General features: G+C 36.1%; 1 protein-coding gene across 1 annotated transcript in view; it reads left to right on the top strand.

Annotated features, from left to right (window-relative positions):
* The window catches only part of OTOGL (otogelin like), a 205,653-nt gene extending 195,416 nt beyond the window's left edge, over positions 1-10,237 (top strand). The window contains exons 43-44 of the mRNA XM_069094774.1: positions 5,393-5,472; positions 6,805-10,237. Of these exons, the coding sequence (XP_068950875.1) occupies positions 5,393-5,472; positions 6,805-7,005 (281 nt within the window). The 3' untranslated portion in view covers positions 7,006-10,237. The remainder of the gene's footprint in view (positions 1-5,392; positions 5,473-6,804) is intronic.
* Positions 10,238-11,552: the final 1,315 nt, after the last annotated feature.

Raw genomic sequence — 11,552 nt, 5'->3', positions numbered from 1 at the left:
GTTGTTTACCAACAAGTAAAGGTGGTTACAAAAACAACCAAGACAACAATAGTGACAGAAACAACTATAATTAACAAGGACAACAGTAACAACAATGACAACAGCACACATCATGAAAGCAGCAGTTGTAAAGAAGTAACAACAAAAATCAACAATGATGACAACAACAGCAAGGAAACAATGTTGTAACAGTAATAAAGAGGTGAAAACAACAATACTATGGCAACAACAATGACAAGGGCAACAAAAAAAAGGATGACAGCAACCGGCTTTTATCACTTTGAGTTTGTGTTTTTCTTTACATGTATTTTTCTTTGAGTCTTATAATGACTCCATAAAACACCATTATTCCCAAATTATACATAAGGAAAGTAAGACTCAGATGAGTTAAGTAACTTTCCCATCATCTAAATAAACAGCAGGTGTCAGAGGTGGGTTTTCCTTACCCCCAGTCCAAAGCTCTGTATATTGGAAACTGAGCTTCTTTCCATTGTCCTTGATTTGGGAGTAATTTCTATGTTTAGAAGACCTTCAGACTTGGGATACCCCTTAGTATTACAGGAACTGTATTGAATATAAAAGCATATTATGGTAATAGACAGAGGCAATATAGTAAGGTTGATAAAAACTTAGCCTTAAAGTGTTTAAGTTTCAACTCTGAAATGAATGGCTCTTGGATCCTAGGCAGGTCACACACAGTCTCTCAGTGGCCTGAACAGTCCTCCAAGACTGTTAAGTTACAGAGCCGATGCTGATTTGCATGGAAGGAGGTGTATCCTCATCTGGGAGTTTTCTCTACTAATGAAATCATAACTCAGGTATAGTTACAGACAAAAGTATATTACAGAAAAGGAATATGCCAATTAGACAAAAATTCTGATTAATTAATGTTCTGATATTACTTTGATTTATTCTTTCTCTCAAGGCATACAAGTCAATGAAAGGGTAGTGATCCACACATGTAAATCAAAATTGTTGGTGAAAGCCCTAAGAGACCTATCTTTCTCATTCTCTCTTTGATCCCCTGCCAAGAGCCAGGAACAATAAATAATAAGCTCACAATCCTAAAATAACCTCTAACGGCTCAATTCCAGCTTAGATATCAGTGCTAATTACTTGATTGAAGAAATGCTGTTTTCTAGAGCTTTCTGTTTGGGAAAGTGCCCAGCCAGCATAGCTTTTGCTTTATTCTGCTTGAAAGTGGATGTTTTTCTTCTTTTTGTAAAGTGCATTTTAAAATATTCTATTATCTACATAGCATTAACAGGAATATAGTAGATTCACCTGTCCATGTAATATTCTTTATTCAAGTTTGTAAAAGTATATTTTAAAAGGAATACCAAAAATTCTGTCAGAAAAAAAAATTCTGCATATACTTACTCAAAAAGTTTTTGTTTTTTTCCTTAAGAAGATATATAGGGGGGGGGGGCGGCCAGGTAGCACAGCGAGTTAAGAGCACTGGCTCCAGTGTCGGGAAGACCTGGAGATCGAATCCCAGGCTCAGGCACTTGGCACCCACCCAGAAACACCTGGCCGTGTAACCTTGAGCAAGTTACTTACCCCAATTGCTTTAAAAAATTTTTTTAAAAAGAATATATATAGGAAAAGATGTAACTAAAAAAAAGTACATTGTATTTGTGTCTATGTGTGACACACACACATATACTATATACATATATCTACATCTATATCCATATTTCCCAGATTTTTCCTGTATTTTTTTGATGAGTCTAGTAGAAAAAATATCATCTGAACAATACCAATGAAAATTTAACTTGGAAAAATGTCTATAAATGACTGAGATTATATCTTAAATTCAGAATTCAGTGATTTCAAGGAAAGAATTATTATATTTAAGATTTTTTTTTGCTCAAGTATCTGTAAGGATAAAGCACAACAGAATTATATGCTACTATTTGTGGGAGTGTTTGTAAATGAAAACATGTAATATATAGCAGAGAGACTTATCTATAATATAGTTTTCCAGTGTGGGAGGTATTAGCTCAACAAATAATATTTTAAAGAGTTATATATGAGTCATACAAAGTGAATTAATTTTATCTCTGTTACATTTTCATGGTGGATTTGTTGCAGGAGACCAAATTCTGTAATCAATAGGATTTTAGGACTGGGTATGAGGAACATAAAGATTATCTATTCCATAACCATTATTTTCCAAATGAAAAAACCAAGGCATAGAGTCTGTGACCTATTACTGATAGTCACCCAGTGGGGTTAGTGGCAAGGAGGAGAGAAAAGGCAGTTATTACTACTAATTCAGTGTTTACTCCTCCATGCTGCATTAAGAGCATTTTAGAAACTATTTTATGCATAATTAATAGTGCATTGGATCTGTGAACTCCTTGTATTGATCTAAATTTATCCCATCCCATAGATATGCCTGCCCATCCTTTGCAAATTCTTGTCCAAAGTCTCTTTAGAGTAGAGGTGTCAAACATTGCCCACTGGATGAAGGTAGCCCACAGCACTTCCAAGTACAGCCCAAACTAGATTTAAAATATTTAACAGAATAAAAAAACCCCATATAACATAGATAATATTGCATTTTGTACCTAAGTCAATATGTGACCCACAGAGATCCTTATATATGGAGTTGTGGTCCTTATTTCTATATGAGTTTGACACCACTGCTTTAGAGGATGCACCCAACTCACTGGAGGGATGCCTCTAGGTAGTTTTACATTCTTGTGGTTGCCAGTAAACCCCTTGGGTTATCCCCTCCTTTAAATATTAATTGTTTTTAACTTTCTGAAGGGGAGAAGGCAGGGCAATTGGGGTTGTGACTTGCCCAAAGTCACATGACTTGTAATTGTAAAGTGTCTGAGGCCAGGTTTGGACTCAGGTCCTCCTGATTCCAGGGCTGAAATTCTATTCACTGTGCCACCTAGCCACCCCTATCCCCTACTTTTTAAGGAAGGAAATAAGCATTAAGTGTCTACTCTTTGTCAGGGACTGTGCTAAGTATTTTACAAATATCATGTCATTTGATCCTCATAAGTACAAGTGTCTGAGGGCAGAATTGAACTCAGCTCTTCCTGATTTCAGACCCAGAACTCTATCCACTGAGCCAACTAGCCGCGTCCTTTCTATTATCGGACATTCCTTTGAGGATATTCCTTATATTGTTTCTTCTGCATAGGTAAACACTGGAGAGCTGGCACTTGGAGGCAGGAAAGACTAGTTTCAGATCCAAGGCATTTATTTTCAACTCCAGGCACTAATTAGCTTGGGCAAGTAATTACCTAACCCATCTGGGTCCCAGTTTCCTCATCTGTGAAATGAAACCTCCAAGATCCCTTCCAAAGCTAAATCTTTTATCCTATGATCATTTTTCCTTTGCTCCCTGGGTCAGCTGCAATATTGCTCTCATTTCTATTTTGATTGTTTGTAAATTGGTTTTCTGGGCTTATATGGTGTCCCTTTTTAACTATAACACCCCACTCGTTCATGTGTAGACAACATTTTAGAGTTGTTGTGTGAACATTGCATTCATAAATATAGAGGCATCAATAAAATACTAATAGCAATATGGGATACAGCATTTTGGCTCTTCTGTTGCCTGGCTATATTTGTCACAGATGTATTATTACATTCATGCATATGCATGCATATTAAATAAGCTTTTATTATGCCCATACCATGTCCCAGTCACTGTCCTAAACAAGGGTCATATAAATATATTTGTGAGACAATCCATCCTCTCAAGGAGTTTAACAGGAGTGGTGTTCAGGTAAAGAAGTCTCTGGAGAGATACAAGGATGACAACTTGATCCTTAGTAGGGAGGGGCAGGTCATATATGTGGCATGGAAGATGGCAAGATAGCCTGGGTGAAGAGAATGAAGCATGGCCTGATGGTCTGACCAGAGACCTGGGACTAGCTAGACTCTCCTCAGTCATTTATCAGTCAAAGCTGCATTGCCCCAGGGAGGGAGTTTCAAAAGTGAGCGCATTAACTCTATCCTTCTTGGAGGTTTTCCTGTGGTCTAGTCAATTCTGGAAGTACTGTTCTAGGTGTTGAGAAATAGTTATTAGTAGAATGTGTGGTTCATCAGGAATTCTGATCTTATCTAAGACCAGAAGATCTGCAATAGCATCTGGAAAGAATTAAAGGTCTCAGGCTTAATTGGAGTGAGAGTTGTAGAAGTTTATTGTTACTGTGTTTCTCCGATAATAAGACCTATCCCGAAAATAAGCCCTCCCCTTACTGTGTAAGATTCCTCTAAAATAAGCCCTCCCCTGAAAATAAGCCCTATTGAGATTGCTACTGTAGTGAAGGTGATCCCCCGCACTACACGCTACATTACGGTACCCTCTGTATGCACCGTCTCCTCCCCCCCCAATCCCCCCCATGAAATGCACGCCGCGCTCCGAGCTGCATCCAATCAGAGCTGCAGCAGTGAGCGCGTCATCCTGTTCTTCCCCAGTGATTTGCTTATTGAATAAAGGTACATTTTTTTGTTCACATTTACCTGTTTATTAAAATTGCTGTCAATGTTCATTAAAATAAGCCCTCCCCTGAAAATAAGCCCTCTGGTGTTTTTCTGTCCAAAAAATTAATAAGACAGTGTCTTATTATCGGGGAAACACGTACGCTTCTGTAAGAAGTGGGCAAGAGTCCTTTAGGGGACCTGCAAGTGAGAGGGGTACATGCTTTTACTTTTAAAGGGTAGGGCTGCCATTGTCAGGGCTGGCCAGACAGAAGGGACCTCAGTGCATAGATAAAGGTTAGAGCTGACTGAGAGGAACTTGTGACTTTAGTGCATAGATAGTTTAGATGAGATTTGGGCCAGGCCAGAGGAGACTTGAGGCAAGGACAAAGGAGTATTTGGGCCAGACCAGAGGAGACATGAAGAGATTAAATAAGAACAAAGGAGTCACAAGGTGTTGCCTAGGCAGAGTGCCGATAGGGGGAAGGGGCAGAGTTTGAGGCTGGGAAAGGGATTTTACAGATTACAATTTTACAATACAAATTGCAGTTACACTTGTACAAACTGGTTTTACAAATTGATTTAGACCCCAGGTACCCCATCAATAAGGTGTACAATTAGATGGGATGGGGAATATGGTTTGATGTGTATTTAAATGCATTTGTGCTAAACTCAGCATACCACCTTTAATCTTTTAAATCGTATAAAACTATGCACAATACTCTAGATGGAAGTCACTAAAAATGTGAAAAAATTCTTGGGTGTCAGAATAAGAATTACTGTGAAATCATTACCATTAGAAAAAGTAGTACATGAAAGTCCAATGAACTGATGTGAACAAAATTTTAAGCGCAGAGAAATTGTTGAAATTAAATGTATTCCATTGTTACAAAGATTCTAATATGATGTATTGAAGGAACAAATATTTTCTTTATTTTAATAGGCAGGAGGGAAGAAAGAATGTGCCAGAAAGTAACAGTAAAAACAACCATAAAAAAACAAGATTGCTCCAGTCAAAGTCCTGTGAGTATGCAAAATCATTGTTCTTGCTTCACTATGGACATTTCTTTCCAGAAGACAAATATGTGTGTAATAATAATAACTCATATTTTTACAGTGCTTCTTTGTGAAGTGCTTTTTTCTTGATAGCTCCAAGATAGATAAGTGCAAGTTTTATTATTCACATTTTAGAGATGAATAACCTTGGGCCCAGATTTTTAAATTAATTTTTTCTTGGTTATACAACTAAGAAGAGGCAGATTTAGGATTCAAATCCATATGCCTTGACTCCAAATCAAGACACTCTCCACTGGAACCTGAATTTGGAATTATTCTTCAATCAAAATGATTAATATCTTTTTCAAAGAAAGTGTGTGTAAAAAGTGTGAATTATTCTTTGCTGAAATTGACACCAACATCAGACAGAAACCACAAAGGAGAGAGTACAGAAACAGAAACAGTATGGCAAAGAGAAGGGATGTGGGAATGAGTGACCCATACAGACAGAGATAGAGACAGGGTAAAGGCAGGATCTGTTTTTACATCTTTCTTTTAATAAGGAGTGTATGACCTTGGGCAAATTGCTTACCCTTGATGTATCCTGAGGAAACTATTTAAAACTGTTAAAAAGTTGCAAAGTTGACCATCTGAATTGGTCAAGGGAATTTCCTTATAGCCTGGAAATCACAGCTAAATGAATTTTCTGCCTTGTGGCAATTCTTTTTTAGATAAAAAGAACAAATTTCTTTAACCTCTTATTTTCCAATCATTTGCCATGTTGATGTTCATGTTGAGAACCCTCTCTGCTTTCCAAGGCCTTCAGAGGGAGTGGTATAATTCTGATTACAATAGACTCATTTACTGGAGTTCCAATATGCAACAATCTAATTAATTTGTACCTATATCATTCTTTCTTTATCATTTAACAGGTTTTTTTTCCTGACTCATATATGCCAGTTAGTGGGAATTAATTTTCTTTGACTTACTTATCCTGATCATGTTTCCTTTTTTCCCCTTATTTTTTGGAATCTGCCAGCAGACATAGACATCTGAGAATTGTAATAATTAGGGAAGGGACTGGGGTAAAATGATACCAAGTTGTTCTGACTTCTTAGTGGCTCCAACCAGCCATCAGGGCTAGAGGCAGGCCATTATGAAAGTCTGCCAGGTCTCCTAACCAGTGAGCAGTCATTACATTACCTACTTCTATTAAATACTGGAGTGTTAAACGCCTCAAATGGTTATCTTTGAATAGTATTTTAGACATAGCACAATTTAAGGTTATCTCTCATTCTTTCACTAATGGTAAAAATGGAACTTCTCATGGACTCACATTTCTTCTTCCCTCTATAACAGATAAGCGTTGCTTCTTGTGATGGGAAATGCCCATCTGCTACCATCTACAATGTCAATATTGATAGCCATTTTAGATTCTGCAAATGTTGTCGGGAAATTGGAGTGCGGAATGTGAATGTGCCTCTTTACTGCTCAGGAAATGGCTCAGAAGTTACATATACCATTCAAGAGCCCATAGAATGCGCGTGTCAATGGAAATGAACTCTGGATTAAAAACAAACAAAAAAATCCTCTCTATCCTCATAATGACCATTAAAACTAGTTGTTATTTTCCTATCACTGGAGAGGTTTACCCTTTTTTTACATTAAGAAATTTATCAAAGCTTGGACCCCACAAATTTGTAACAATTGCAAATATATTAAGTTGCTTTATTAATGTTACCTTTTCCTTTATTTAGTGTATATTTCAGAGTATTGTGCTGTCCATTTCAATGAAACTACTTTCCTATGTGATACTGAAATATAATTATGTATACCATTTTAAAAAGCAATAGCTTTTGACTAATTTTGCATTGACTGGAACATAATTTGAGGAAACTCTCTATTTCACTTAATTGCATTTTAAGTCATCATGAATGAAATTTTATCTCCTTTTGTATGAACCTGGGTAGCAAAAGTCAATGTCACTTAATATCCCCAAATCTCTACTTTTTATTCCACATAAGTACAGTGGGTAAAAATTAGCTTCTAGATTGGTAGACTTAATCAGAATTCATAGACTTACAGAATCAGAAGGTCATATAACATTAGTACTAGAAGGAGCTTTTGAGGTCACTTACTTCACCTACTCTTTTTTTTTTCTGAGAGCCTAAATGCCTTCCCCTCTACAGTTATTTTCCATCTTCTCTGTATTTATCTTGTACATATCTTTTTATATCTGTGTTTCCCTCATTAGAATGCAAGTTCCTTGAGGGCAGGGGTTCTTTTTGCTTTTTTTTTTTTTTTTTTTGGTATCTTCAGCACTTAGCACAGTGCCTGGTACATTGTAAGCACTTAATAAATGCTTGTCAATTGATTGGTAGATTGACTTGTCCGATGTTACCTAAGTAGGTAGTGACATAGTTTAAGCAGGAACTTAGTCTTTTCTCTTATATCCCAGTACTTGCAGTTTCTTATACACTGTGGGATTAGTCATTGGAGTCCCCATTTGTAAAGAGTTAAAATTATGTATATTTCAGGTCCAGTGCCTTTGAAAATAACTAATGAAAATCCCACAGATAGAGAAAAATATATAGTAGATACTGGGAGAAAAGATGGGGAAATGCATCCTCAGCAGGCATGGGGAGGAGGAAAATCTTGTACCTTTATTTTTATATCATAAAATCCCTGGTATTATGTATATTATTATTTTTAACATACTTGATAAGTAACCTAGAGTACTTAGAAACTGACATCCATTTTTAAGATGTATATATAGACTGTATAAGATCACATGGAGTTTGTTTCTTGATGTTTATGCTGCTTTTTCTGTGAAGGGAGAATGGGATAAGATTCTTTGAATGTATTAATGCTTCTGCAATAGAATGTTGTGCCTTTAAATCAACAATTAAAATGATTGTGTTTGATACAGATATGTAATTTCTCCTAAAATTAATATTTTCATTATATATTTAATAACTGTCAGTATTTAGAGTAAGTGAAAAAATTGTTTGGTTATCATAAAATGAACTTAGATGAAGAGAAAGAATTGAACTAGACCTCCTTGTATATAGGCTGTTGCCTGAATTTTTAAATATACTCTTTATAAACCACTGATGTTTTTATAGGAAATCTCCATTTAACTTCAAAGTCATTTTTAACAGAAAACATAACTTGTCATAGAAACTTAGTAGGAGCAGTGCTAGGTAAGAAGCAGACCTGTGATTTCATTTGTGTGGTGAAGGAGCCCCCTCTCCCAATGCAGGACAGCATAGCTCTGAAGTTTATAGCCATAGAAAGTTATCAGAGAGGACTGAGATGTTGAGTCTTGTCCAGGATCTCACAGCCAGTATGAATCAGAGGAATGCCTTGAACCATGTCTTCCTGACTCTGAAGCCAGATCACCAAATGTTTTATTAAGCAGCCTTTCATACTAAGAAGATTAATCATTCTGGTATATGTGTGTGTGCGTGTGTGCATGTGTGTGTGTGTGTGTTTCTATGGAAAGAAAAGTTTTCAGGGGCAGCTAGGTGGCTCAGTGAAAAGAGCACCAGCCCTGGAGTCAGGAGGACCTGAGTTCAAATTGGACCTCAGACACTTAGCACTCACACACACACGAACTAGCTGTGTGACCTTGGGCAAGTCACTTAACCCTAATTGCCCTACCTTCCCCTCTCCAAAAACCAAAAAAAGAAAAGTTTCCACAAATATATGTATAAAATTGTATATTAAAATTTCAAAAGGTATAGGATATCATAGAACTTTAACATTGGAAAGGAACTCAGATAAGTGTCACAATGATTATAATTCCTCTGTATTTTAGCATAGCAATAACACTTATCCATTATCATCATTATTATTATTATATCTGGACATGTGATTAGATCCATGTTAGGAATTCTCAGTGACAAAACTCTGCTGACTGGGCTATTATCTGTAAGTTATAATCTCACTGAATGACCAAGGTCCTAGGGCACCATGAAGTTAATGGTCACATATACAGTATGCTTCAGAGATAGAAGCCTTGAATTCAGGTCATCCTGACCCCAAGACTAGCCTTCTATCCAGCAGGCTGGCTGTCTCTCATATTTGATGATACCTTTCATTATTTAATTTAATTGTTAATGATCTGTGATTTCATTGGTATTGGCACCTCCTTGCCCCCAACCAAAGACAATAACCATCTTTACTGGTACAAAAATTCCACAGTTCCCCTTGAGTTATAGCTAACAAGGATTTTTAAGTGAAGAGTTTATAAATAAAAAGAAATGTTCTTTTTTAAATTATGGATTTCTGTGACTTATATTATAAAAAATCCTCACAAGAAAACTTGGAACCCAGTATTCAAATGGATTTTTTTTTTGTCCAGAGACTATGTATCATGGTCAGAGAGATGGTCTTAGAGTCAGAAAGACCTGGGTTCAGGTTCTGCCACTGAGACTCTGGACTAGTCTCAACCTCTCAGTGCTCCATTCAGCTTGGTAAGATGCTAAGTTGTAGATCAAGTATTGCCCTATACATTGGTAGAAGGAGTTTTCTCTCTGAAAGTTTCATATGCCAAGGGAATCACAGGTCTAATTTTTCTCTCCCTCCCTCCCAAAAGAAAAATCTTGATCAAAATGAGAACACTATAATACTCTGAAACATTAAAATATGACATGAGTCATTTTAAGTAATCCATTTTGATTTAACTTGTAAATTATATATATGTCTATATGTTTCATAATCAAGTAATCACTGACCTCAAAGAAAAAAATAAATAAAAATTACTTTTAATTCCTTTGTGTTCCTATGCATTAAGATGTGTTTTTATTTGTAATATAAATTCTATCTGTAATAGAAACGATTTTGCTCTGTGTTTGAAAGTCATCCCATGATTAACACTCCATCAAATCTAGTGGGAATTTTCTTTCGTATATTTGCTTCACCTCAGCCTGAATTACTTCCTCCATCTTGCTGCTCTCTTTTTGGCTTTGCTCCAATGAAGTTAACCTGATCTCTCCCACTTTCTCCTCCTATTCACTATGTGGACAAATGCCAGAGGCAACCTGTACTTTGTGAACACTATTCCAAATCTGCCTCAATCCTTAGACAGAAAATCAGCTCTCTGTTAAGAAGAAGCATTTTCTAGGGTTGGAGCTGTCCACAAAATTATCATTTTTTTGCTTACTAGTTTGCTTATTAGATTAATTTCCAGCAAGGCATAATGGATACTTTGAGGCTACTCAGGTAACTTCCTATCAAGACCTAGGTTCAAGTTCTGCTATTGGATATGTAATTCTGGTCAAACCACTAAACTCCTCTGAGCCTCAGCTGTAAAATAGGGATAATAATAGGGATAATAGCTGTATGAGCAATAAATGAAATGACGTCTGTAAGACACTTTGCGAAAACCTAAAAGTTCTATATAAATGCTAGCTATTTTTACTAGAAGCAACACAGTGTAATGACCACTATCAATACATGTCACTGAATTATGACTTCAGCATACAAAACAGAAGATACCTTCTCTGCTGTCCTCATTTCCACCCCCTCACACAAGTAGGACTGTGGAAAAAAACAATCTCAAATAGTGCATAATGGGAAAGATTTCAAAAAGGAGAGAAAATGCTTGGCTTTACGAAGGGGAGTATTATTGTTGGTAGGTTGTTTTCTTTTGTTTTTTTCAAATGTGGAATGTGCTGCCCACAATTTAATTAAATCATTGTGTTGTTGTAGGAAGGAGCCCCTGCTTACTTCTGAAAATTAGCCTCTTTCTAAAACTCCCCTTTTCACTTGTAAAAGTTGTAAATTGTTTTAAGAGATTTAGTGTTATATCCATTCCATAAAAAAACTTGAATATTCAACAATTGGTACTTTAAAGCTAAAGTAATATCAAAATGGAATACTTATACAGCATGACTGACTCTCTTTGCATAAGAAAATTGCTTCTCAGAATTCCTAAAATTATTCATTTTGCATTAATTCTTTGAGATTTTTAATGAATTGATTTCATGCTTTTAATGAATTAATTGCTCTACAGACAATCTCATTATCCCTATGACTACTCAGACTAAAATTCCTTCTATCTATCTATCTATCTATCTATCTATCTATCTATCTATCTATCT

Source organism: Petaurus breviceps, unplaced genomic scaffold (assembly GCF_028583685.1).
Source record: "Petaurus breviceps papuanus isolate PSGF00001 unplaced genomic scaffold, PetGlider_PUasm1.0 221, whole genome shotgun sequence".
In the NCBI taxonomy this organism is placed as follows: domain Eukaryota; kingdom Metazoa; phylum Chordata; class Mammalia; order Diprotodontia; family Petauridae; genus Petaurus; species Petaurus breviceps.
The sequence above is the reverse complement of the archived record's forward strand: the minus strand, read 5'-3'. Positions and strand labels throughout refer to the sequence as shown.